At 44.0% G+C, this 27,347-nt stretch overlaps 2 protein-coding genes across 2 annotated transcripts in view; both read right to left on the reverse strand.

Annotated features, from left to right (window-relative positions):
* The window catches only part of LOC134706117 (mucin-2-like), an 89,760-nt gene extending 83,925 nt beyond the window's left edge, over positions 1-5,835 (reverse strand). The window contains exon 1 of the mRNA XM_063564826.1: positions 5,458-5,835. Within this exon, the coding sequence (XP_063420896.1) occupies positions 5,458-5,797 (340 nt within the window). The 5' untranslated portion in view covers positions 5,798-5,835. The remainder of the gene's footprint in view (positions 1-5,457) is intronic.
* A 69-nt stretch (positions 5,836-5,904) lies between these two features.
* The window catches only part of LOC134706118 (mucin-16-like), a 30,292-nt gene continuing 8,849 nt past the window's right edge, over positions 5,905-27,347 (reverse strand). The window contains exons 3-4 of the mRNA XM_063564827.1: positions 6,101-27,324; positions 5,905-6,057 (exon numbers count right to left, since the gene is read on the reverse strand). Coding sequence (XP_063420897.1) covers positions 5,905-6,057; positions 6,101-27,324 — 21,377 coding nt within the window. The remainder of the gene's footprint in view (positions 6,058-6,100; positions 27,325-27,347) is intronic.

Raw genomic sequence — 27,347 nt, forward strand, 5'->3', positions numbered from 1 at the left:
CACATTCCCCATTTCCATTCTCAATTTTACTATTTACTAAAAGTAATTGCAATTAATAATATGCATATTTGAACAAATGATACTGTTTATCATGTGTCTAAAGCGATTTAATGACTTTTGTAAAAAAAAATTACTGCTGTCTGCGATTATTCATACCCCTTTCATATCATATTTTTGTATAAATACTTTTTAAATGTAGTTTCCACTGAACATATACTAGTTCCATGAGGGTGCAATAATATTTTGATTTATTATTGAAAAGCCATCTTAATCTATCATACATTACTTGCAAATAGTATTACTTGATACAAATACATATGTTTTATACGAATTGTTTAATATTGAAGTTGAATATGAGTTCCATGTAATATACTGGGGTCAGTTATTATGGACACAGGATGTAAACGTTGCGCTTTTTACCTGTAAAACAATAAGACAGTTGCGCTCCAAACACTATGGACATTTGCACTCGCAAGTTTACTTATTGTAGAGGATATGATAACAGATTTGTTAATTGGACATGCTTTGATACTATATATGCCCTTGAATTTTTACTAGATAGCATTTTTGTTCGCTTTGGGGATTCCGTATATCGTCAGATTATCGGAATTCCAATGGGGACTAACTGTGCACCACTTATTGCGGACCTCTTTTTGTATTGTTATGAGTTACAATTTATGACAAAAATAAGCAAAGACCCATCAAAACAACATCTGATAAACAAATTTAATAATACTTTTAGATATTTGGATGATATTTTGGCTCTCAATAATGACGACTTCAGTATGTATATTAATGAAATTTATCCTGCTGAACTTACTTTAAATAAAGCTAATACTAACAATGACCACTGCTCTTTCCTCGATCTTGATATCTATATCACTAACGGAAAGCTGAATACTAAAATTTATGATAAAAGGGATGATTTTTCATTTCCTATCGTTAATTATCCGGTTTTAGATGGTGACGTTCCCTTGTCACCATCTTACGGTGTTTATATATCTCAACTTGTACGATTCGCTCGTGTATGTTACAATGTTTTAGATTTTAACGAGAGAAATTTATGTATTACTGAAAAATTATTACACCAGGGTTTTCGATATCACAAACTAGTCAAGACATTTACTAAACTTTATCATCGGTATAAAGACATCATTCGTAAATATAGCTCAACATGCAGACTTCTTATACGTTCAGGTATTTCACATCCAGTCTTTTATGGAAATATTCTTTATAAAGCACTTATTAAGAAGGGATATAATTACGATACTGTTGTCAAGTCATTAAAGATTGCATATTTTGGCGTTAATATTGAGTCACTGATAAGGTCTTTGCGTCGGAACTAAACACATTTATTCTAAAAACAGTTGTTGGCATGACACGGGTTATGTTCTTCTCATATATGTTATGATGGTATGATACTTAACCCCTAACGGGAAGGATTGTGCCTGATGTCATTGGTTAGAGGTATAGGGGGAGGATTGAGATCTCACAAACATGTTTAACCCCGCCGCATTTTTGCGCCTGTCCCAAGTCAGGAGTCTCTGGCCTTTTTTTAGTCTTGTATTATTTTAATTTTAGTTTCTTGTCACAATTTGGAAATTAGTATGGCGTTCATTAGCACTGAACTGGTATATATTTGTTAAGGGGCCAGCTGAAGGACGCCTCCGGGTGCGGGAATTTCTCGCTACATTGAAGACCTGTTGGTGACCTTCTTCGGTTGTTTTTTTTATTTGGTCGGGTTGTCTCTTTGACACATTCCCCATTTCCATTCTCAATTTTATTTGAGTAAATTTGATCCCAAACGAATTTAGATATTTGTAAGTATGAATTAGAATTTGTTACGAACATTTAATTTATTATTACTTGTATATTTTATTTGCACCTGCCCTAAGTCAATAACATGAAGTAAAGTGGGAGACGTTTGTTGATGTGGTTCATAAGTATTTCTCGTTTCATTTTCATTTAGATCAGACCGTTGTTTTTTCCTGTTTGAAAGGTTTTACACTAGTCATTTTTGGAGCCCTTTATTGCTTGCTGTCTCAAGCAATTATTTTTTATGGATCATTAACTGGCTTCTATAATGTTTTTTTCTGAAATGATAAGTAAGGTTACATATATTTCCCGCTTTTTATGCCCCACCGACGATAGTAGAGGGGCATTATGTTTTCTGGTATGTGCGTCCGTTCGTTCGTCTGTGCATCCGTTCATCCTGTTTCAGGTTAAAGTTTTCGGTCAAGGTAGTTTTTGATGAAGTTGAAGTCCAATCAACTTCAAACTTAGTACACATGTTTCCTATGATATGATCTTTCTAAATTTCACGGCCCACTGGACATAAAAAATGACGTGTGAGTGGGGCATCTGTGTACTGTGGACACATTCTTGTTTTTTTTAAAACACATATTAAATGTCAACTTAATTTCAACTACCTTTGCTGAATTCTAGCTTTATGGCCTTTTCCATTTTTTTTGTTTTCGAACTTGAGTTTTAATATGAAGTTAAAGTTTGATATTTGTTATTGTCCTTCCTGAAAGAAAGTTTTGGTTTTATGCAAAGAAAAGCTGTTACCAAAAGTATATCTTAAACTTTTTTTATTATTCAATATGGAAATAATTTCAGTAGCTTGACAAACAGATAGTTCGGTCAGAAGAATGTAGGAAGCAAACATATCTTACATAGAAAATAAATAAACAAAAAATACATGAAATTTACCAAAGTATATTTACTTTAAAAAAATATTTCATTATTGTAGCGAGCCATTATGACTAGTCCTTCTTCTCAAGAAACAAAATATTATAACGTTCCCAGTAAATTTGAGCTGTCTTAATTGACTTTCTTGAAATTACTTATTTTTATATAAATACATGCATCAGTGTTACAAAACAAGTGATCTTTTGACAAATAGAATATAAGCATGCGCTAGCAGGGAACTACCACCACAATAAGAATGAACAAACATGAAATGATCAAAAGGAGTAAGACCCCTTTTTGTCCCCAAATTATAACAGTTTTACAAAATTGTTAAAATGTAAACTTTTAGTTATTTGTTGGACAGTTAAATGCTTCTGCTACATAAATATGGGCTGTTTTCGACAATACAATTCACATAAATCGGGTTGTAGCACCATTAAGTCATGCTAAATTACGGAAATCTTCAAAATTCTATCATTTTAGTTAAATTTTTGACGGTTTCCGTGTAAAACGAAAGTGGCAGCATTCGTGTTCATCCTTAATATTCAAATGTAAGTTGTATTTCATGATAATACATAACATATACAAAGGTTGTGGATGAACACGGATGCGGCCATTTTCATTTTTGACAAAAACCATCTGAAAAGTGTCGTTTTTTGGCATATTTGAGAGATTTTTCATATTTGAGCTTGAATCGGATCTTTTTTAATGACTAAATCAGTTAAAATATTTCACATAAACTAATTCAATCCAGTAAAATAGACACTTAAAAGTGTTTAAAAAGTGGTCAAAATCTTTTGTCAGATGAAACTGAAATTTGAGGCCAAATGAGTCATTACCGGACCTACTCCTTTGAGCTAATACAAATTCCATATGTGACATATTCTTGTCGTCTGGAACACTTATTATCCCGTATCTGATTCTTTTATTGCCACAATAGTCCATTCGCCAATTCCCGTAATTGACCCTGTATTTAGAGATCCCTTTTGTTGTCTTCATAATGAGGGACATTAATGTTTATTTACAATGGAGAGATAGCAGAAAAGAGCAAATCTACCTGAGCGTAACCTTTAAGTTTTTCAAATCATTTAATTACATTAATTTCTTGTTAAGCCAAATACTTTTGACATCAGAAATAAATTTTTATGATTTTTTTTTTATAGTAAAACCGCTGATTCATCACTGTCAAATGATCATGCTTTGCATTGACATAAGCCAATTTTGTTCGGTATGGAACCAATCTACAATATATTGACAAAGGGAAGTCATTTGTTAAAAGAGTGTATATTACTAGTAACAGAATCAAAGCGGTAATAGTCCACTTGCCAATTACCGATTTGATTCTGAATTATACACTTTTTAAACGAATCACTTCCCTTTGTAACTCGTAGACTGGTTCCATACGGTATTCCGGACGAACTTGGCCTTTGCTAATGTTTATAAGCATAGCCAATAGGGCTCTTCACGGTTAGTTCGGCCATATAAGATAGGGGCAGATTTTTTGGAAGGAGGAGGAAATAGTTTGAAAGTGTGTTTCCAAGCAACAGCTCTGTTTTAATGATGTTTTCCCGTATTTTTCACACCATGTTTACCTCTATTATGAAAATCTGCCCCAATCCAATATGGCCGAACTAACCGTGAAGAGCCCTATTGAAAGTGGGCTGTCGTCGGTTCAACTAATTTAAAACGAAAAACAATTTCTGATGTCATAAGTATTTACCTAAACAACAAATTAATGGCATTATGCAGTTAAAAGATTCTAAAACCTTAAAGATTACTCACATTACGCACAGCCTAAATTTGCTCTTTCTGCTAGCTCCCCATTGTAAATAAAAGTTAATGTCCCTCACAAGGGAGAAAACTAAAATGAAATCTCTAAAAACAGGGTCAATTTACGGGAATTTGAAAACAGCCTATTGACAAATGAACTATTATTGTAGCTAAACAGCCGGGAATTTCTTTCGCGAGAATCTATAATGACGCCAGTGACTAAAATAAATGATGGATAATAGTTCAATTTTAGATATCTTATATATACAACCGTAACCTAAATTCAACGCATAACGCTAGTTTCTTTATATGTTTTGTGCACAGATACTTGTCTCAGAATCCCCTCTTCCCATATACCTTAATATAACACAAGGTACTTAACTTGCATTTTTGAAAATTTCAGCCGGTCACGAAATTCCGTTATATGCCGATTTATCGGTTGTCAACCCCACTAAAACTTGTTATGTTGTTAAAATATATAAGAAAACACTGTAAGTTTTTGTCTGAATAGAAATTATCACCCAGTTTATACTAAGGTATATTGGGGGAGGGGTTCTGAGACAAGAGCCTGTGGTTTTGTGACCGAGATAAACAAAAGGTTAAACGCATATTTCTCACGTTTCTCGGAATACCCTACTCGTTATTCAGCAGAGTACCGGAAAACCGCAAAACCGGATGTAACCTTGTGATACAAAAGCGATTGTAAAAAATACGCTACAATTCATTAGTATAACTGTTAATGATTTTCTTTTGTTTTGTAGTTACCAAGAAAAGTGTAACGGCAATATTTGTTGGAAGACTGGACAAGATTGGTTAAGAAGAACTAGCGGACAAAGATCGATGTGTATGGACTAACGGACAAGTCGATGATCATTATAACACAACCCATTACATGATAATGACTAATTGTAGACACATGGAATTCATTTACTGTAATCAGTTTACTATCTTTTAACATCACAAAATATAAAAAGGGATAATATAAAATATACGAACCTGCTGTTGTTTGTTCTGCGGTTGTTGACAGAGCTTCAGCAATGGTCGTTTGGTATGAAGTGGAAGTAGGCGTTTCATTGGACGTTGTTTGTTTTACTGTGGTTCCAACAGCTTCTGTTGAAGTAGGAGTATGTTCCGTCGTAGTTTGTTCCCCTGTTGTTGAAAGGGCTTCAGAAGTGATAGTTTGGTATGCAGTGGTAGTAGCTTCAGCTGACATGGTTTGTTCTACGGTTATTGTGACTGCATCAGTTGTTGTAGTGGCTTGTTTCGTGGTTGTTTGTGCCACTATCGTCTGTTTTAAAGTTGTTGAGAGAACTTCAGAAGTTGTTGTTTGATCCATAGTGGTAGTTGGAGCTTCAGTCGACGTTGTCAATTGAACCGTTGTTGTATCTGCCTCAGTTGTTTTAGTGGCCTGTTTCGTGGTTGATTGTGCCCCTGTTGTCTGTTCTAAAGTTGTTGAGAGAAATTCAGAAGTTGTTGTTTTATCCACAGTGGTAGTTGGAGCTTCAGTCGACGTTGTAAGTTGAACCGTTGTTGTATCTGCCTCCGTAGAAGTAGTGGCCGGTTCCGTCGTAGTTTGTGTACCTGTTGTGGTTTGATCTACAGTTGAAGACAGAAATTCAGATGTGGTTGTTTGATCTACAGTGGTAGTTGGAGCTTCAGTCGACGTTGTCAGTTGAACTGTTGTTGTATCTGCCTCTGTAGAAGTAGTGGCCGGTTCCGTCGTAGCTTGTGCACCTGTTGTGGTTTGGTCTACAGTTGTAGACAGAACTTCAGAAGTTGTTGTTTGATCCACAGTGGTAGTAAGAGTTTCAGTCGACGTTGTCAGTTGAACCGTTGTGGTATCTGCCTCAGACGTAGTAGTTGCCTGTTCTGTCGTAGTTTGTGCCCCTGTTGTCGTTTGATCTGTAGTTGTAGACAGAACCTCAGAAGTGGTTGTTTGATCTACAGTGGTAGTAGGAGTTTCAGTAGACGTTCTTTGTCGTGCAGTTGTTGAATCTGCCTCCGTAGTAGTTGTGGCCGGTTCCGACGTAGTTTGTGCACCTGTTGTGGTTTGATCAACAGTTGTAGACAGTACTTCAGAAGTTGTTGTTTGGTCCACAGTGGTAGTAGGAGCTTGAGTCGACGTTGTCAGTTGAACCGTTGTTGTATCTGCATTTATGGTAGTAGTGGCCTGTTCTGTCGTAGTTTGTGCCCCTGTTGTCGTTTGATCTGCAGTTGTAGACAGAACCTCAGAAGTGGTTGTTTGATCTACAGTGGTAGTAGGAGTTTCAGTATACGTTGTTTGTCGTGCACTTGTTGTATCTTCATCTGAGGTAGTAATGGCCTGTTCTGTTGTACTTTGTGCACCTGTTGTAGTTTGATCTACAGTTGTAGAAAGAATTTCGGAAGTTGTTGTTTGGTCCACAGTGGTAGTTGGAGCTTCAGTCGACGTTGTCAGTTGAACCGTTGTTGTATCTGTCTCTGTAGTAGTAGTGGTCTGTTCTGTCGTAGTTTGTGCACCTGTTGTCGTTTGATCTGCAGTTGTAGACAGAACCTCAGAAGTGGTTGTTTGATCTACAATGGTAGTAGGAGTTTCAGTAGACATTGTTTGTCGTGCAGTTGTTGAATCTGCCTCCATAGTAGTAGTGGCCGGTTCCGTCGTAGTATGTGCACCTGTTGTGGTTTGATCTACAGTTGTAGACAGACCTTCAGAAGTTGTTGTTTGGTCCACAGTGGTAGTTGGAGCTTCAGTCGACGTTATCAGTTTAACCGTTGTTGTATCTTCTTCTGAGGTAGTAATGGCCTGTTCTGTTGTACTTTGTGCACCTTTTGTAGATTGATCTACAGTTGTAGACAGAATTTCAGAAGTTGTTGTTTGATATACAGTGGTAGTAGGAGTTTCAGTCGACGTTGTCAGTTGAACCGTTGTAGTATCTGCCTCAGAGGTAGAAGTGGCCTGTTCCGTCGTAGTTTGTGCCCCTGTTGTGGTTTGATCTACAGTTGAAGACAGAACTTCTGAAGTTGTTGTTTGGTCTACAGTGGTAGTAGGAGTTTCAGTCGACGTTGTCAGTTGAACCGTTGTAGTATCTGCCTCAGAGGTAGAAGTGGCCTGTTCCGTCGTAGTTTGTGCCCCTGTTGTGGTTTGATCTACAGTTGTAGACAGAACCTCAGAAGTGGTTGTTTGATCTACAGTGGTAGTAGGAGTTTCAGTAGACGTTGTTTGTCGTGCAAATGTTGAATCTGCCTCCGTAGTAGTAGTGTCCGGTTCCGTCGTAGTTTGTGCCCTTGTTGTGGTTAGATCTGCAGTTGTAGACAGAACTTCAGAAGTTGTTGTTTGGTCCACAGTGGTAGTTGGAGCTTCAGTCGACGTTGTCAGTTGAACCGTTGTTGTATCTGCCTCTGAGGTAGAAGTGGCCTGTTCCGTCGTAGTTTGTGCCCCTGTTGTGGTTTGATCTACAGTTGTAGACAGAACTTCAGATGTGGTTGTTTGATCTACAGTGGTAGTTGGAGCCTCAGTCGACGTTGTCAGTTGATCCGTTGTTGTATCTGCCTCAGAGTTAGAAGTGGCCTGTCCCGTCGTAGTTTGTGCCCCTGTTGTGGTTTGAACTGCAGTTGTAGACAGAACTTCAGAAGTTGTTGTTTGATCTACAGTGGTAGTTAGAGCCTCAGTCGACGTTGTCAGTTGAACTGTTGTTGTATCTGCCTCTGAGGTAGTAGTGGCCGGTTCCGTCGTAGTTTGTGTACCTGTTGTGGTTTGATCTACAGTTGTAGACAGAACTTCAGATGTGGTTGTTTGATCTACAGTGGTAGTTAAAGTTTCAGTCGACGTTGTCAGTTGAACTGTTGTTGTGTCTGCCTCTGAGGTAGTAGTGGCCTGTTCCGTCGTAGTTTGTGCCCCTGTTGTGGTTTGATCTGCAGTTGTAGACAGAACTTCAGAAGTTGTTGTTTGGTCCACAGTGGTAGTTAAAGCTTCAGTCGACGTTGTCAGTTGAACCGTTGTTGTATCTGCCTCTGAGGTAGTAGTGGCCTGTTCCGTCGTAGTTTGTGCCCCTGTTGTGGTTTGATCTGCAGTTGTAGACAGACCTTCAGAAGTTGTTGTTTGGTCCACAGTGGTAGTTGGAACTTCAGTCGACGTTGTCAGTTTAACCGTTGTTGTATCTTTTTCTGGGGTAGTAATGGCCTCTTCTGTTGTAGTTTGTGCCCCTGTTGTGGTTTGATCTGCAGTTGTAGACAGAACTTCAGATGTGGTTGTTTGATCTACAGTGGTAGTTGGAGCCTCAGTCGATGTTGTCAGTTGATCCGTTGTTGTATCTGCCTCCGTAGTAGTTGTGGTCTGTTCTGTCGTAGTTTGTGCACCTGTTGTGGTTTGATCTAAAGTTGAAGACAGAACTTCTGAAGTTGTTGTTTGGTCTACAGTGGTAGTTAAAGTTTCAGTCGACGTTGTCAGTTGAACTGTTGTTGTGTCTGCCTCTAAGGTAGTAGTGGCCTGTTCCGTCGTAGTTTGTGCCCCTGTTGTGGTTTGATCTGCAGTTGTAGACAGAACTTCAGAAGATGTTGTTTGGTCCACAGTGGTAGTTGGAGCTTCAGTCGACGTTGTCAGTTGAACCGTTGTAGTATCTGCCTCAGAGGTAGAAGTGACCTGTTCCGTCGTAGTTTGTGCCCCTGTTGTGGTTTGATCTGCAGTTGTAGACACAAATTCTGAAGTTGTTGTTTGGTCTACAGTGGTAGTTGGAGCTTCAGTCGACGTTGTCAGTTGAACTGTTGTTGTATCTGCCTCTGAGGTAGTAGTGGCCTGTTCCGTCGTAGTTTGTGCCAATGTTGTCGTTTGATCTACAGTTGTAGACAGTACTTCAGAAGTTGTTGTTTGGTCCACAGCGGTAGTTGGAGTTTCAGTCGACGTTGTCAGTTGAACTGTTGTTGTATCTGCCTCTGAGGTAGAAGTGGCCTGTTCCGTCGTAGTTTGTGCCCCTGTTGTGGTTTGATCTGCAGTTGTAGACAGAACTTCTGAAGTTGTTGTTTGGTCTACAGTGGTAGTTGGAGCTTCGGTCGACGTTGTCAGTTGAACCGTTGTTGTATCTGCCTCAGAGGTAGAAGTGACCTGTTCATTTGTAGTTTGTGCCCCTGTTGTGGTTTGATCTGCAGTTGTAGACAGAACTTCAGATGTGGTTGTTTGGTCTACAGTGGTAGTTAAAGTTTCAGTCGACGTTGTCAGTTGAACTGTTGTTGTGTCTGCCTCTGAGGTAGTAGTGGCCTGTTCCGTCGTAGTTTGTGCCCCTGTTGTGGTTTGATCTACAGTTGTAGACAGAACTTCAGAAGTTGTTGTTTGGTCCACAGTGGTAGTTAAAGCCTCAGTCGACGTTGCCAGTTGAACCGATGTTGTATCTGCCTCTGAGGTAGTAGTGGCCTGTTCCGTCGTAGTTTGTGCCCCTGTTGTGGTTTGGTCTGCAGTTGTAGACAGAACTTCTGAAGATGTTGTTTGATCTACAGTGGTAGTTGGAGCCTCAGTCGACGTTGTCAGTTGGTCCGTTGTTGTATCTGCCTCAGAGGTAGAAGTGGCCTGTTCCGTCGTAGTTTGTGCCCCTGTTGTGGTTTGATCTGCAGTTGTAGACAGAACTTCAGAAGATGTTGTTTGGTCCACAGTGGTAGTTGGAGCTTCAGTCGACGTTGTCAGTTGAACCGTTGTTGTATCTGCCTCAGAGGTAGAAGTGGCCTGTTCCGTCGTAGTTTGTGCCCCTGTTGTGGTTTGATCTGCAGTTGTAGACAGAACTTCGGAAGTTGTTGTTTGGTCTACAGTGGTAGTTGGAGCTTCAGTCGACGTTGTCAGTTGAACCGTTGTTGTATCTGCCTCAGAGGTAGAAGTGACCTGTTCCGTCGTAGTTTGTGCCCCTGTTGTGGTTTGATCTGCAGTTGTAGACAGAACTTCAGATGTGGTTGTTTGATCTACAGTGGTAGTTGGAGCCTCAGTCGACGTTGTCAGTTGATCGGTTGTTGTATCTGCCTCTGAGGTAGAAGTGGCCTGTTCCGTCGTTGTTTGTGCCACTGTTGTGGTTTGATCTGCAGTTGTAGACAGAACTTCAGAAGTTGTTGTTTGGTCCACAGTGGTAGTTGGAGCTTCAGTCGACGTTGTCAGTTGAACTGTTGTTGTATCTGCCTCTGAGGTAGTAGTGGCCTGTTCCGTCGTAGTTTGTGCCCCTGTTGTGGTTTTATCTACAGTTGTAGACAGAACTCCAGAAGTTGTTGTTTGGTCCACAGTGGTAGTTAAAGCTTCAGTCGACGTTGTCAGTTGAACTGTTGTTGTATCTGCCTCTGAGGTAGTAGTGGCCTGTTCCGTCGTAGTTTGTGCCCCTGTTGTGGTTTGATCTGCAGTTGTAGACAGAACTTCAGATGTGGTTGTTTGATCTACAGTGGTAGTTGGCGCCTCAGTCGACGTTGTCAGTTGATCCGTTGTTGTATCTGCCTCAGAGGTAGAAGTGGCCTGTTCCGTCGTTGTTTGTGCCACTGATGTGGTTTGATCTGCAGTTGTAGACAGAACTTCAGAAGTTGTTGTTTGGTCCACAGAGGTAGTTGGAGCTTCAGTCGACGTTGTCAGTTGAACTGTTGTTGTATCTGCCTCTGAGGTAGTAGTGGCCTGTTCCGTCGTAGTTTGTGCCCCTGATGTGGTTTGATCTGCAGTTGTAGACAGAACTTCAGAAGTTGTTGTTTGGTCCACAGTGGTAGTTGGAGTTTCAGTCGACGTTGTCAGTTGAACTGTTGTTGTATCTGCCTCTGAGGTAGAAGTGGCCTGTTCCGTCGTAGTTTGTGCCCCTGTTGTGGTTTGATCTGCACTTGTAGACAGAACTTCTGAAGTTGTTGTTTGGTCTACAGTGGTAGTTGGAGCTTCAGTCGACGTTGTCAGTTGAACCGTTGTTGTATCTGCCTTAGAGGTAGAAGTGACATGTTCCGTCGTAGTTTGTGTCCCTGTTGTGGTTTGATCTGCAGTTGTAGACAGAACTTCAGATGTGGTTGTTTGATCTACAGTGGTAGTTGGAACCTCAGTCGACGTTGTCAGTTTATCCGTTGTTGTATCTGCCTCAGAAGTAGAAGTGGCCTGTTCCGTCGTTGTTTGTGCCACTGTTGTGGTTTGATCTGCAGTTGTAGACAGAACTTCAGAAGTTGTTGTTTGGTCCACAGTGGTAGTTGGAGCTTCAGTCGACGTTGTCAGTTGAAATGTTGTTGTATCTGCCTTTGAGGTAGTAGTTGCCTGTTCCGTCGTAGTTTGTGCCCCTAATGTGGTTTGATCTGCAGTTGTAGACAGAACTTCTGAAGTTGTTGTTTGGTCTACAGTGGTAGTTTGAGCTTCAGTCGACGTTGTCAGTTGAACCGTTGTTGTATCTGCCTCAGAGGTAGAAGTGACCTGTTCCGTCGTAGTTTGTGCCCCTGTTGTGGTTTGATCTGCAGTTGTTGACACAATTTCTGAAGTTGTTATTTGGTCTACAGTGGTAGTTTGAGCTTCAGTCGACGTTGTCAGTTGAACTGTTGTTGTATCTGCCTCTGAGGTAGTAGTGGCCTGTTCCGTCGTAGTTTGTGCCCCTGATGTGGTTTGATCTGCAGTTGTAGACAGAACTTCAGAAGATGTTGTTTGGTCCACAGTGGTAGTTGGAGCTTCAGTCGACGTTGTCAGTAGAACCGTTGTTGTATCTGCCTCAAAGGTAGAAGTGGCCTGTTCCGTCGTAGTTTGTGCCCCTGTTGTGGTTTGATCTGCAGTTGTAGACAGAACTTCTGAAGTTGTTGTTTGGTCTACAGTGGTAGTTGGAGCTTCAGTCGACGTTGTCAGTTGAACCGTTGTTGTATCTGCCTCAGAGGTAGAAGTGACCTGTTCCGTCGTAGTTTGTGCCCCTGTTGTGGTTTGATCTGCAGTTGTAGACAGAACTTCAGATGTGGTTGTTTGATCTACAGTGGTAGTTGGAGCCTCAGTCGACGTTGTCAGTTGATCCGTTGTTGTATCTGCCTCAGAGGTAGAAGTGGCCTGTTCCGTCGTTGTTTGTGCCACTGTTGTGGTTTGATCTGCAGTTGTAGACAGAACTTCAGAAGTTGTTGTTTGGTCCACAGTGGTAGTTGGAGCTTCAGTCGACGTTGTCAGTTGAACTGTTGTTGTATCTGCCTCTGAGGTAGTAGTGGCCTGTTCCGTCGTAGTTTGTGCCCCTGTTGTGGTTTTATCTACAGTTGTAGACAGAACTCCAGAAGTTGTTGTTTGGTCCACAGTGGTAGTTGGAGCTTCAGTCGACGTTGTCAGTTGAACCGTTGTTGTATCTGCCTCAGAGGTAGAAGTTACCTGTTCCGTCGTAGTTTGTGCCCCTGTTGTGGTTTGATCTGCAGTTGTAGACAGAACTTCAGATGTGGTTGTTTGATCTACAGTGGTAGTTGGAGCCTCAGTCGACGTTGTCAGTTGATCCGTTGTTGTATCTGCATCAGAGGTAGAAGTGGCCTGTTCCGTCGTTGTTTGTGTCACTGTTGTGGTTTGATCTGCAGTTGAAGACAGAACTTCAGAAGTGGTTGTTTGGTCCACAGTGGTAGTCGGAACTTCAGTCGACGTTGTCAGTTGAAATGTTGTTGTATCTGCCTCTGAGGTAGTAGTTGCCTGTTCCGTCGTAGTTTGTGCCCCTGTTGTGGTTTGATCTGCAGTTGTAGACAGAACTTCAGAAGTTGGTGTTTGGTCCACAGTAGTAGTTGGAGCCCCGGTCGACGTTGTCAGTTGAACCGTTGTTGTATCTGCCTCAGAGGTAGAAGTGGCCTGTTCCGTCGTAGTTTGTGCCCCTGTTGTGGTTTGATCTGCAGTTTTAGACACAATTTGTGAAGTTGTTGTTTGGTCTACAGTGGTAGTTGGAGCTTCAGTCGACGTTGTCAGTTGAACTGTTGTTGTATCTGCCTCTGAGGTAGTAGTGGCCTGTTCCGTCGTAGTTTGTGCCAATGTTGTCGTTTGATCTGCAGTTGTAGACAGAACTTCTGAAGACGTTGTTTGTTCTATAGTGGTAGTTGGAGCTACAGTCGACGTTGTCAGTTGAACTGTTGTTGTATCTGCCTCTGAGGTAGTAGTGGCCTGTTCCGTCGTAGTTTGTGCCAATGTTGTCGTTTGATCTGCAGTTGTAGACAGAACTTCAGATGTGGTTGTTTGATCTACAGTGGTAGTTGGAGCCTCAGTGGACGTTGTCAGTTGATCTGTTGTTGTATCTGCCTCAGAGGTAGAAGTGGCCTGTTCCGTCGTAGTTTGTGCCCCTGTTGTGGTTTGATCTGCAGTTGTAGACAGAACTTCAGAAGTTGTTGTTTGGTCCACAGTGGTAGTTGGAGCTTCAGTCGACGTTGTCAGTTGAACTGTTGTTGTATCTGCCTCTGAGGTAGTAGTGGCCTGTTCCGTCGTAGTTCGTGCCTCTGTTGTGGTTTGATCTGCAGTTGTAGACAGAACTTCTGAAGTTGTTGTTTGGTCTACAGTGGTAGTTGGAGCTTCAGTCGACGTTGTCAGTTGAACCGTTGTTGTATCTGCCTCAGAGGTAGAAGTGACCTGTTCCGTCGTAGTTTGTGCCCCTGTTGTGGTTTGATCTGCAGTTGTAGACAGAACTTCAGATGTGGTTGTTTGATCTACAGTGGTAGTTGGAGCCTCAGTCGACGTTGTCAGTTGATCCGTTGTTGTATCTGCCTCAGAGGTAGAAGTGGCCTGTTCCGTCGTTGTTTGTGCCCATGTTGTGGTTTGATCTGCAGTTGAAGACAGAACTTCAGAAGTGGTTGTTTGGTCCACAGTGGTAGTCGGAACTTCAGTCGACGTTGTCAGTTGAAATGTTGTTGTATCTGCCTCTGAGGTAGTAGTTGCCTGTTCCGTCGTAGTTTGTGCCCCTAATGTGGTTTGATCTGCATTTGTAGACAGAACTTCTGAAGTTGTTGTTTGGTCTACAGTGTTAGTTTGAGCTTCAGTCGACGTTGTCAGTTGAACCGTTGTTGTATCTGCCTCAGAGGTAGAAGTGACCTGTTCCGTCGTAGTTTGTGCCCCTGTTGTGGTTTGATCTGCAGTTGTAGACACAATTTGTGAAGTTGTTGTTTGGTCTACAGTGGTAGTTTGAGCTTCAGTCGACGTTGTCAGTTGAACTGTTGTTGTATCTGCCTCTGAGGTAGTAGTGGCCTGTTCCGTCGTAGTTTGTGCCAATGTTGTCGTTTGATCTACAGTTGTAGACAGTACTTCAAAAGTTGTTGTTTGGTCCACAGCGGTAGTTGGAGCTTCAGTCGACGTTGTCAGTTGAACCGTTGCTGTATCTGCTTCAGAGGTAGAAGTGACCTGTTCCGTCGTAGTTTGTGCCCCTGTTGTGGTTTGGTCTGCAGTGGTAGACAGAACTTCTGAAGATGTTGTTTGGTCTACAGTGGTAGTTGGAGCCTCAGTCGACATTGTCAGTTGATCCGTTGTTGTATCTGCCTCAGAGGTAGAAGTGGCCTGTTCCGTCGTAGTTTGTGCCCCTGTTGTGGTTTGATCTGCAGTTGTAGACAGAACTTCAGAAGATGTTGTTTGGTCCACAGTGGTAGTTGGAGTTTCAGTCGACGTTGTCAGTTGAACTGTTGTTGTATCTGCCTCTGAGGTAGAAGTGGCCTGTTTCGTCGTAGTTTGTGCCCCTGTTGTGGTTTGATCTGCAGTAGTAGACAGAACTTCTGAAGATGTTGTTTGGTCCACAGTGGTAGTTGGAGTTTCAGTCGACGTTGTCAGTTGAACTGTTGTTGTATCTGCCTCTGAGGTAGAAGTGGCCTGTTTCGTCGTAGTTTGTGCCCCTGTTGTGGTTTGATCTGCAGTAGTAGACAGAACTTCAGAAGTTGTTGTTTGGTCTAAAGTGGTAGTTGGAGCTTCAGTCGACGTTGTCAGTTGAACCGTTGTTGTATCTGCCTCAGAGGTAGAGGTGACCTGTTCCGTCGTAGTTGGTGCCTCTGTTGTGGTTTGATCTGCAGTTGTAAACAAAACTTCAGATGTGGTTGTTTGATATACAGTGGTAGTTGGAGCCTCAGTCGACGTTGTCAGTTGATCCGTTGTTGTATCTGCCTCAGAGGTAGAAGTGGCCTGTTCCGTCGTAATTTGTGCCACTGTTGTGGTTTGATCTGCAGTTGTAGACAGAACTTCAGAAGTTGTTGCTTGGTCCACAGTGGTAGTTGGAGCTTCAGTCGACGTTGTCAGTTGAACTGTTGTTGTATCTGCCTCTGAGGTAGTAGTGGCCTGTTCCGTCGTAGTTTGTGCCCCTAATGTGGTTTGATCTGCAGTTGTAGACAGAACTTCAGAAGTTGTTGTTTGGTCCACAGTGGTAGTTGGAGCTTCAGTCGACGTTGTCAGTTGAACTGTTGTTGTATCTGCCTCAGAGGTAGAAGTGACCTGTTCTGTCGTAGTTTGTGCCCCTATTGTGGTTTGATCTGCAGTTGTAGACACAATTTCTGAAGTTGTTGTTTGGTCTACAGTGGTAGTTGGAGCTTCAGTCGACGTTGTCAGTTGAAGTGTTGTTGTATCTGCCTCTGAGGTAGTAGTGGCCTGTTCCGTCGTAGTTTGTGCCAATGTTGTCGTTTGATCTACAGTTGTAGATAGTACTTCAGAAGTTGTTGTTTGGTCCACAGCGGTAGTTGGAGCTTCAGTCGACGTTGTCAGTTGAACTGTTGTTGTATCTGCCTCTGAGGTAGTAGTGGCCTGTTCCGTCGTAGTTTGTGCCCCTGTTGTGGTTTTATCTACAGTTGTAGACAGAACTTCAGAAGTTTTTGTTTGGTCCACAGTGGTAGTTAAAGCTTCAGTCAACGTTGTCAGTTGAACTGTTGTTGTATCTGCCTCTGAGGTAGAAGTGACCTGTTCCGTCGTAGTTTGTGCCCCTCTTGTGGTTCGGTCTGCAGTTGTAGACAGAACTTCTGAAGATGTTGTTTGGTCTACAGTGGTAGTTGGAGCTTCAGTCGACGTTGTCAGTTGAACTGTTGTTGTATCTGCCTCTGAGGAAGTAGTGGCCTGTTCCGTCGTAGTTTGTGCCCCTGTTGTGGTTTGATCTGCAGTTGTTGACAGAACTTCAGATGTGGTTGTTTGATCTACAGTGGTAGTCAGAGCCTCAGTCGACGTTGTCAGTTGAACCGTTGTTGTATCTGCCTCAGGGGTAGAAGTGGTCTGTTCCGTCGTAGTTTGTGCCCCTGTTGTGGTTTGATCTGCAGTTGTAGACAGAACTTCTGAAGTTGTTGTTTGGTCTACAGTGGTAGTTGGAGCTTCAGTCGACGTTGTCAGTTGAACCGTTGTTGTATCTGCCTCAGAGGTAAAAGTGACCTGTTCCGTCGTAGTTTGTGCCCCTGTTGTGGTTTGATCTGCAGTTGTAGACAGAACTTCAGATGTGGTTGTTTGATCTACAGTGGTAGTTGGAGCCTCAGTCGACTTTGTCAGTTGATCCGTTGTTGTATCTGCCTCAGAGGTAGAAGTGGCCTGTTCCGTCGTTGTTTGTGCCACTGTTGTGGTTTGATCTGCAGTTGTAGACAGAACTTCAGAAGTTGATGTTTGGTCCACAGCGGTAGTTGGAGCTTCAGTCGACGTTGTCAGTTGAACTGTTGTTGTATCTGCCTCTGAGGTAGTAGTGGCCTGTTCCGTCGTAGTTTGTGACCCTGTTGTGGTTTGATCTGCAGTTGTAGACAGAACTTCAGATGTGGTTGTTTCATCTACAGTGGTAGTTAGAGCCTCAGTCGACGTTGTCAGTTGAACCGTTGTTGTATCTGCCTCAGGGGTAGAAGTGGCCTGTTCCGTCGTAGTTTGTGCCCCTGTTGTGGTTTTATCTACAGTTGTAGACAGAACTTCAGAAGTTGTTGTTTGGTCCACAGCGGTAGTTGGAGCTTCAGTCGACGTTGTCAGTTGAACTGTTGTTGTATCTGCCTCTGAGGTAGAAGTGGCCTGTTCCGTCGTAGTTTGTGCCCCTGTTGTGGTTTGATCAACAGTTGTAGACAGTACTTCAGAAGTTGTTGTATGGTCCACAGTGGTAGTTGGAGCTTCAGTCGACCTTGTCAGTTGAACCGTTGTTGTATCTGCCTCGGAGGTAGTAGTGGCCTGTTCCGTCGTAGTTTGTGCCCCTGTCGTGGTTTTATCTACAGTTGTAGACAGAACTTCAGAAGTTGTTGTTTGGTCCACAGTGGTAGTTAAAGCTTCAGTCGACGTTGTCAGTTGAACTGTTGTTGTATCTGCCTCTGAGGTAGTAGTGGCCTGTTCCGTCGTAGTTTGTGCCCCTGTTGTGGTTTGATCTGCAGTTGTAGACAGAACTTCAGATGTGGTTGTTTGATCTACAGTGGTAGTTAGAGCCTCAGTCGACGTTGTCAGTTGAACCGTTGTTGTATCTGCCTCAGGGGTAGAAGTGGCCTGTTCCGTCGTAGTTTGTGCCCCTGTTGAGGTTTGATCTGCAGTTGTAGAAAGAACTTCAGAAGTTGTTGTTTGGTCCACAGTGGTAGTTGGAGCTTCAGTCGACGTTGTCAGTTGAACCGTTGTTGTATCTGCCTCAGAGGTAAAAGTGACCTGTTCCGTCGTAGTTTGTGCCCCTGTTGTGGTTTGATCTGCAGTTGTAGACAGAACTTCAGATGTGGTTGTTTGATCTACAGTGGTAGTTGGAGCCTCAGTCGACGTTGTCAGTTGATCCGTTGTTGTATCTGCCTCAGAGGTAGAAGTGGCCTGTTCCGTCGTTGTTTGTGCCACTGTTGTGGTTTGATCTGCAGTTGTAGAAAGAACTTCAGAAGTTGTTGTTTGGTCCACAGTGGTAGTTGGAGCTTCAGTCGACGTTGTCAGTTGAACCGTTGTTGTATCTGCCTCAGAGGTAAAAGTGACCTGTTCCGTCGTAGTTTGTGCCCCTGTTGTGGTTTGATCTGCAGTTGTAGACAGAACTTCAGATGTGGTTGTTTGATCTACAGTGGTAGTTGGAGCCTCAGTCGACGTTGTCAGTTGATCCGTTGTTGTATCTGCCTCAGAGGTAGAAGTGGCCTGTTCCGTCGTTGTTTGTGCCACTGTTGTGGTTTGATCTGCAGTTGTAGAAAGAACTTCAGAAGTTGTTGTTTGGTCCACAGTGGTAGTTGGAGCTTCAGTCGACGTTGTCAGTTGAACCGTTGTTGTATCTGCCTCTGAGGTAGTAGTTGCCTGTTCCGTCGTAGTTTGTGCCCCTAATGTGGTTTGATCTGCAGTTGTAGACAGAACTTCTGAAGTTGTTGTTTGGTCTACAGTGGTAGTTTGAGCTTCAGTCGACGTTGTCAGTTGAACCGTTGTTGTATCTGCCTCAGAGGTAGAAGTGACCTGTTCCGTCGTAGTTTGTGCCCCTGTTGTGGTTTGATCTGCAGTTGTAGACACAATTTGTGAAGTTGTTGTTTGGTCTACAGTGGTACTTTGAGCTTCAGTCGACGTTGTCAGTTGAACTGTTGTTGTATCTGCCTCTGAGGTAGTAGTGGCCTGTTCCGTCGTAGTTTGTGCCCCTCTTGTGGTTCGGTCTGCAGTTGTAGACAGAACTTCTGAAGTTGTTGTTTGGTCCACAGCGGTAGTTGGAGCTTCAGTCGACGTTGTCAGTTGAACTGTTGTTGTATCTGCCTCTGAGGTAGTAGTGGCCTGTTCCGTCGTAGTTTGTGCCACTGTTGTCGTTTGATCTACAGTTGTAGACAGAACTTCAGATGTGGTTGTTTGGTCTACAGTGGTAGTTGGAGTCTCAGTCGACGTTGTCAGTTGAACTGTTGTTGTATCTGCCTCAGAGGTAGAAGTGGCCTGTTCCATCGTAGTTTGTGCCCCTGTTGTGGTTTGATCTGCAGTTGTAGACAGAACTTCAGAAGTTGTTGTTTGGTCCGCAGTGGTAGTTGGAGCTTCAGTCGACGTTGTCAGTTGAACTGTTGTTGTATCTGCCTCAGGGGTAGTAGTGGCCTGTTCCGTCGTAGTCTGTGCCCCTGTTGTGGTTTTATCTACAGTTGTAGACAGAACTTCAGAAGTTGTTGTTTGGTCAACAGTGGTAGTTAAAGCTTCAGTCGACGTTGTCAGTTGAACTGTTGTTGTATCTGCCTCTGAGGTAGTAGTGGCCTGTTCCGTCGTAGTTTGTGACCCTGTTGTGGTTTTATCTACAGTTGTAGACAGAACTTCAGAAGTTGTTGTTTGGTCAACAGTGGTAGTTAAAGCTTCAGTCGACGTTGTCAGTTGAACTGTTGTTGTATCTGCCTCTGAGGTAGTAGTGGCCTGTTCCGTCGTAGTTTGTGACCCTGTTGTGGTTTGATCTGCAGTTGTAGACAGAACTTCAGATGTGGTTGTTTGATCTACAGTGGTAGTTAGAGCCTCAGTCGACGTTGTCAGTTGAACCGTTGTTGTATCTGCCTCAGGGGTAGAAGTGGCCTGTTCCGTCGTAGTTTGTGCCCCTGTTGTGGTTTGATCTGCAGTAGTAGACAGAACTTCAGAAGTTGTTGTTTGGTCCGCAGAGGTAGTTGGAGCTTCAGTCGACGTTGTCAGTTGAACCGTTGTTGTATCTGCCTCGGAGGTAGTAGTGGCCTGTTCCGTCGTAGTTTGTGCCCCTGTTGTGGTTTGATCTGCAGTTGTAGACAGAACTTCTGAAGTTGTTGTTTGGTCTACAGTGGTAGTTTGAGCTTCAGTCGACGTTGTCAGTTGAACCGTTGTTGTATCTGCCTCAGAGGTAGAAGTGGCCTGTTCCGTCGTAGTTGGTGCCTCTGTTGTGGTTTGATCAGCAGTTGTAAACAAAACTTCAGATGTGGTTGTTTGATCTACAGTGGTAGTTGGAGCCTCAGTCGACGTTGTCAGTTGATCCGTTGTTGTATCTGCCTCAGAGGTAGAAGTGGCCTGTTCCGTCGTAATTTGTGCCACTGTTGTGGTTTGATCTGCAGTTGTAGACAGAACTTCAGAAGTTGTTGCTTGGTCCACAGTGGTAGTTGGAGCTTCAGTCGACGTTGTCAGTTGAACTGTTGTTGTATCTGCCTCTGAGGTAGTAGTGGCCTGTTCCGTCGTAGTTTGTGCCCCTAATGTGGTTTGATCTGCAGTTGTAGACAGAACTTCAGATGTGGTTGTTTCATCTACAGTGGTAGTTAGAGCCTCAGCCGACGTTGTCAGTTGAACCGTTGTTGTATCTCCCTCAGGGGTAGAAGTGGCCTGTTCCGTCGTAGTTTGTGCCCATGTTGTGGTTTTATCTACAGTTGTAGACGGAACTTCAGAAGTTGTTGTTTGGTCCACAGCGGTAGTTGGAGCTTCAGTCGACGTTGTCAGTTGAACTGTTGTTGTATCTGCCTCTGAGGTAGTAGTGGCCTGTTCCGTCGTAGTTTGTGCCCCTGTTGTCGATTGATCTACAGTTGTAGACAGAACTTCAGAAGTTGTTGTTTGGTCCACAGCGGTAGTTGGAGCTTCAGTCGACGTTGTCAGTTGAACCGTTGTTGTATCTGCCTCGGAGGTAGTAGTGGCCTGTTCCGTCGTAGTTTGTGCCCCTGTTGTGGTTTGATCTGCAGTAGTAGACAGAACTTCAGAAGTTGTTGTTTGGTCCGCAGAGGTAGTTGGAGCTTCAGTCGACGTTGTCAGTTGAACCGTTGTTGTATCTGCCTCGGAGGTAGTAGTGGCCTGTTCCGTCGTAGTTTGTGCCCCTGTTGTGGTTTGATCTGCAGTTGTAGACAGAACTTCTGAAGTTGTTGTTTGGTCTACAGTGGTAGTTTGAGCTTCAGTCGACGTTGTCAGTTGAACCGTTGTTGTATCTGCCTCAGAGGTAGAAGTGGCCTGTTCCGTCGTAGTTTGTGCCCCTAATGTGGTTTGATCTGCAGTTGTAGACAGAACTTCAGATGTGGTTGTTTCATCTACAGTGGTAGTTAGAGCCTCAGCCGACGTTGTCAGTTGAACCGTTGTTGTATCTCCCTCAGGGGTAGAAGTGGCCTGTTCCGTCGTAGTTTGTGCCCATGTTGTGGTTTTATCTACAGTTGTAGACGGAACTTCAGAAGTTGTTGTTTGGTCCACAGCGGTAGTTGGAGCTTCAGTCGACGTTGTCAGTTGAACTGTTGTTGTATCTGCCTCTGAGGTAGTAGTGGCCTGTTCCGTCGTAGTTTGTGCCCCTGTTGTCGATTGATCTGCAGTTGTAGACAGAACTTCAGATGTGGTTGTTTGATCTACAGTGGTAGTTAGAGCCTCAGTCGACGTTGTCAGTTGAACCGTTGTTGTATCTGCCTCAGGGGTAGAAGTGGCCTGTTCCGTCGTAGTTTGTGCCCCTGTTGTGGTTTGATCTGCAGTAGTAGACAGAACTTCAGAAGTTGTTGTTTGGTCCGCAGAGGTAGTTGGAGCTTCAGTCGACGTTGTCAGTTGAACCGTTGTTGTATCTGCCTCGGAGGTAGTAGTGGCCTGTTCCGTCGTAGTTTGTGCCCCTGTTGTGGTTTGATCTGCAGTTGTAGACAGAACTTCTGAAGTTGTTGTTTGGTCTACAGTGGTAGTTTGAGCTTCAGTCGACGTTGTCAGTTGAACCGTTGTTGTATCTGCCTCAGAGGTAGAAGTGGCCTGTTCCGTCGTAGTTGGTGCCTCTGTTGTGGTTTGATCAGCAGTTGTAAACAAAACTTCAGATGTGGTTGTTTGATCTACAGTGGTAGTTGGAGCCTCAGTCGACGTTGTCAGTTGATCCGTTGTTGTATCTGCCTCAGAGGTAGAAGTGGCCTGTTCCGTCGTAATTTGTGCCACTGTTGTGGTTTGATCTGCAGTTGTAGACAGAACTTCAGAAGTTGTTGCTTGGTCCACAGTGGTAGTTGGAGCTTCAGTCGACGTTGTCAGTTGAACTGTTGTTGTATCTGCCTCTGAGGTAGTAGTGGCCTGTTCCGTCGTAGTTTGTGCCCCTAATGTGGTTTGATCTGCAGTTGTAGACAGAACTTCAGATGTGGTTGTTTCATCTACAGTGGTAGTTAGAGCCTCAGCCGACGTTGTCAGTTGAACCGTTGTTGTATCTCCCTCAGGGGTAGAAGTGGCCTGTTCCGTCGTAGTTTGTGCCCATGTTGTGGTTTTATCTACAGTTGTAGACGGAACTTCAGAAGTTGTTGTTTGGTCCACAGCGGTAGTTGGAGCTTCAGTCGACGTTGTCAGTTGAACTGTTGTTGTATCTGCCTCTGAGGTAGTAGTGGCCTGTTCCGTCGTAGTTTGTGCCCCTGTTGTCGATTGATCTACAGTTGTAGACAGAACTTCAGAAGTTGTTGTTTGGTCCACAGCGGTAGTTGGAGCTTCAGTCGACGTTGTCAGTTGAACCGTTGTTGTATCTGCCTCGGAGGTAGTAGTGGCCTGTTCCGTCGTAGTTTGTGCCCCTGTTGTGGTTTTATCTACAGTTGTAGACAGAACTTCAGAAGTTGTTGTTTGGTCCACAGTGGTAGTTAAAGCTTCAGTCGACGTTGTCAGTTGAACTGTTGTTGTATCTGCCTCTGAGGTAGTAGTGGCCTGTTCCGTCGTAGTTTGTGCCCCTGTTGTGGTTTGATCTGCAGTTGTAGACAGAACTTCAGATGTGGTTGTTTGATCTACAGTGGTAGTTAGAGCCTCAGTCGACGTTGTCAGTTGAACCGTTGTTGTATCTGCCTCAGGGGTAGAAGTGGCATGTTCCGTCGTAGTTTGTGCCCCTGTTGAGGTTTGATCTGCAGTTGTAGAAAGAACTTCAGATGTGGTTGTTTGATCTACAGTGGTAGTTGGAGCCTCAGTCGACGTTGTCAGTTGATCCGTTGTTGTATCTGCCTCAGAGGTAGAAGTGGCCTGTTCCGTCGTTGTTTGTGCCACTGTTGTGGTTTGATCTGCAGTTGTAGAAAGAACTTCAGAAGTTGTTGTTTGGTCCACAGTGGTAGTTGGAGCTTCAGTCGACGTTGTCAGTTGAAATGTTGTTGTATCTGCCTCTGAGGTAGTAGTTGCCTGTTCCGTCGTAGTTTGTGCCCCTAATGTGGTTTGATCTGCAGTTGTAGACAGAACTTCTGAAGTTGTTGTTTGGTCTACAGTGGTAGTTTGAGCTTCAGTCGACGTTGTCAGTTGAACCGTTGTTGTATCTGCCTCAGAGGTAGAAGTGACCTGTTCCGTCGTAGTTTGTGCCCCTGTTGTGGTTTGATCTGCAGTTGTAGACACAATTTGTGAAGTTGTTGTTTGGTCTACAGTGGTACTTTGAGCTTCAGTCGACGTTGTCAGTTGAACTGTTGTTGTATCTGCCTCTGAGGTAGTAGTGGCCGGTTCCGTCGTAGTTTGTGCCCCTCTTGTGGTTCGGTCTGCAGTTGTAGACAGAACTTCTGAAGTTGTTGTTTGGTCCACAGCGGTAGTTGGAGCTTCAGTCGACGTTGTCAGTTGAACTGTTGTTGTATCTGCCTCTGAGGTAGTAGTGGCCTGTTCCGTCGTAGTTTGTGCCACTGTTGTCGTTTGATCTACAGTTGTAGACAGAACTTCAGATGTGGTTGTTTGGTCTACAGTGGTAGTTGGAGTCTCAGTCGACGTTGTCAGTTGAACTGTTGTTGTATCTGCCTCAGAGGTAGAAGTGGCCTGTTCCGTCGTAGTTTGTGCCCCTGTTGTGGTTTGATCTGCAGTTGTAGACAGAACTTCAGAAGTTGTTGTTTGGTCCGCAGTGGTAGTTGGAGCTTCAGTCGACGTTGTCAGTTGAACTGTTGTTGTATATGCCTCTGAGGTAGTAGTGGCCTGTTCCGTCGTAGTTTGTGCCCCTGTTGTGGTTTGATCTGCAGTTGTAGACAGAACTTCAGAAGTTGTTGTTTGGTCAACAGTGGTAGTTAAAGCTTCAGTCGACGTTGTCAGTTGAACTGTTGTAGTATCTGCCTCTGAGGTAGTAGTGGCCTGTTCCGTCGTAGTTTGTGACCCTGTTGTGGTTTGATCTGCAGTTGTAGACAGAACTTCAGATGTGGTTGTTTGATCTACAGTGGTAGTTAGAGCCTCAGTCGACGTTGTCAGTTGAACCGTTGTTGTATCTGCCTCAGGGGTAGAAGTGGCCTGTTCCGTCGTAGTTTGTGCCCCTGTTGTGGTTTGATCTGCAGTAGTAGACAGAACTTCAGAAGTTGTTGTTTGGTCCGCAGAGGTAGTTGGAGCTTCAGTCGACGTTGTCAGTTGAACCGTTGTTGTATCTGCCTCGGAGGTAGTAGTGGCCTGTTCCGTCGTAGTTTGTGCCCCTGTTGTGGTTTGATCTGCAGTAGTAGACAGAACTTCAGAAGTTGTTGTTTGGTCCGCAGAGGTAGTTGGAGCTTCAGTCGACGTTGTCAGTTGAACCGTTGTTGTATCTGCCTCGGAGGTAGAAGTGGCCTGTTCCGTCGTAGTTTGTGCCCCTGTTGTGGTTTTATCTACAGTTGTAGACAGAACTTCAGAAGTTGTTGTTTGGTCCACAGTGGTAGTTAAAGCTTCAGTCGACGTTGTCAGTTGAACTGTTGTTGTATCTGCCTCTGAGGTAGTAGTGGCCTGTTCCGTCGTAGTTTGTGCCCCTGTTGTGGTTTGATCTGCAGTTGTAGACAGAACTTCAGATGTGGTTGTTTGATCTACAGTGGTAGTTAGAGCCTCAGTCGACGTTGTCAGTTGAACTGTTGTTGTATCTGCCTCAGGGGTAGAAGTGGCCTGTTCCGTCGTAGTTTGTGCCCCTGTTGTGGTTTGATCTGCAGTTGTAGACAGAACTTCTGAAGTTGTTGTTTGGTCTACAGTGGTAGTTGGAGCTTCGGTCGACGTTGTCAGTTGAACCGTTGTTGTATCTGCCTCAGAGGTAAAAGTGACCTGTTCCGTCGTAGTTTGTGCCCCTGTTGTGGTTTGATCTGCAGTTGTAGACAGAACTTCAGATGTGGTTGTTTGATCTACAGTGGTATTTGGAGCCTCAGTCGACGTTGTCAGTTGATCCGTTGTTGTATCTGCCTCAGAGGTAGAAGTGGCCTGCTCCGTCGTTGTTTGTGCCACTGTTGTGGTTTGATCTGCAGTTGTAGAAAGAACTTCAGAAGTTGTTGTTTGGTCCACAGTGGTAGTTGGAGCTTCAGTCGACGTTGTCAGTTGAAATGTTGTTGTATCTGCCTCAGAGGTAGTAGTTGCCTGTTCCGTCGTAGTTTGTGCCCCTAATGTGGTTTGATCTGCAGTTGTAGACAGAACTTCTGAAGTTGTTGTTTGGTCTACAGTGGTAGTTTGAGCTTCAGTCGACGTTGTCAGTTGAACCGTTGTTGTATATGCCTCAGAGGTAGAAGTGACCTGTTCCGTCGTTGTTTGTGCCCCTGTTGTGGTTTGATCTGCAGTTGTAGACACAATTTGTGAAGTTGTTGTTTGGTCTACAGTGGTAGTTTGAGCTTCAGTCGACGTTGTCAGTTGAACCGTTGTTGTATATGCCTCAGAGGTAGAAGTGACCTGTTCCGTCGTAGTTTGTGCCCCTGTTGTGGTTTGATCTGCAGTTGTAGACACAATTTGTGAAGTTGTTGTTTGGTCCACAGCGGTAGTTGGAGCTTCAGTCGACGTTGTCAGTTGAACCGTTGTTGTATCTGCCTCGGAGGTAGTAGTGGCCTGTTCCGTCGTAGTTTGTGCCCCTGTTGTGGTTTGATCTGCAGTTGAAGACAGAACTTCAGTTGTGGTTGTTTGGTCCACAGCGGTAGTTGGAGCTTCCGTCGACGTTGTCAGTTGAACCGTTGTTGTATCTGCCTCGGAGGTAGTAGTGGCCTGTTCCGTCGTAGTTTGTGCCCCTGTTGTGGTTTTATCTACAGTTGTAGACAGAACTTCAGAAGTTGTTGTTTGGTCCACAGTGGTAGTTAGAACCTCAGTCGACGTTGTCAGTTGAACCGTTGTTGTATCTGCCTCAGGGGTAGAAGTGGCCTGTTCCGTCGTAGTTTGTGCCCCTGTTGTGGTTTTATCTACAGTTGTAGACAGAACTTCAGAAGTTGTTGTTTGGTCCACAGTGGTAGTTAAAGCTTCAGTCGACGTTGTCAGTTGAACTGTTATTGTATCTGCCTCTGAGGTAGTAGTGGCCTGTTCCGTCGTAGTTTGTGCCCCTGTTGTGGTTTGATCTGCAGTTGTAGACAGAACTTCAGATGTGGTTGTTTGATCTACAGTGGTAGTTAGAGCCTCAGTCGACGTTGTCAGTTGAACCGTTGTTGTATCTGCCTCAGGGGTAGACGTGACCTGTTCCGTCGTAGTTTGTGCCCCTGTTGTGGTTTGATCTGCAGTTGTAGACAGAACTTCTGAAGTTGTTGTTTGGTCTACAGTGGTAGTTGGAGCTTCAGTCGACGTTGTCAGTTGAACCGTTGTTGTATCTGCCTCAGAGGTGAAAGTGACCTGTTCCGTCGTAGTTTGTGCCCCTGTTGTGGTTTGATCTGCAGTTGTAGACAGAACTTCAGATGTGGTTGTTTGATCTACAGTGGTAGTTAGAGCCTCAGTCGACGTTGTCAGTTGAACCGTTGTTGTATCTGCCTCAGGGGTAGAAGTGGCATGTTCCGTCGTAGTTTGTGCCCCTGTTGAGGTTTGATCTGCAGTTGTAGAAAGAACTTCAGATGTGGTTGTTTGATCTACAGTGGTAGTTGGAGCCTCAGTCGACGTTGTCAGTTGATCCGTTGTTGTATCTGCCTCAGAGGTAGAAGTGGCCTGTTCCGTCGTTGTTTGTGCCACTGTTGTGGTTTGATCTGCAGTTGTAGAAAGAACTTCAGAAGTTGTTGTTTGGTCCACAGTGGTAGTTGGAGCTTCAGTCGACGTTGTCAGTTGAAATGTTGTTGTATCTGCCTCTGAGGTAGTAGTTGCCTGTTCCGTCGTAGTTTGTGCCCCTAATGTGGTTTGATCTGCAGTTGTAGACAGAACTTCTGAAGTTGTTGTTTGGTCTACAGTGGTAGTTTGAGCTTCAGTCGACGTTGTCAGTTGAACCGTTGTTGTATCTGCCTCAGAGGTAGAAGTGACCTGTTCCGTCGTAGTTTGTGCCCCTGTTGTGGTTTGATCTGCAGTTGTAGACACAATTTGT

The sequence above is a fragment of the Mytilus trossulus genome, chromosome 2 (assembly GCF_036588685.1).
Source record: "Mytilus trossulus isolate FHL-02 chromosome 2, PNRI_Mtr1.1.1.hap1, whole genome shotgun sequence".
NCBI classification, from domain to species: domain Eukaryota; kingdom Metazoa; phylum Mollusca; class Bivalvia; order Mytilida; family Mytilidae; genus Mytilus; species Mytilus trossulus.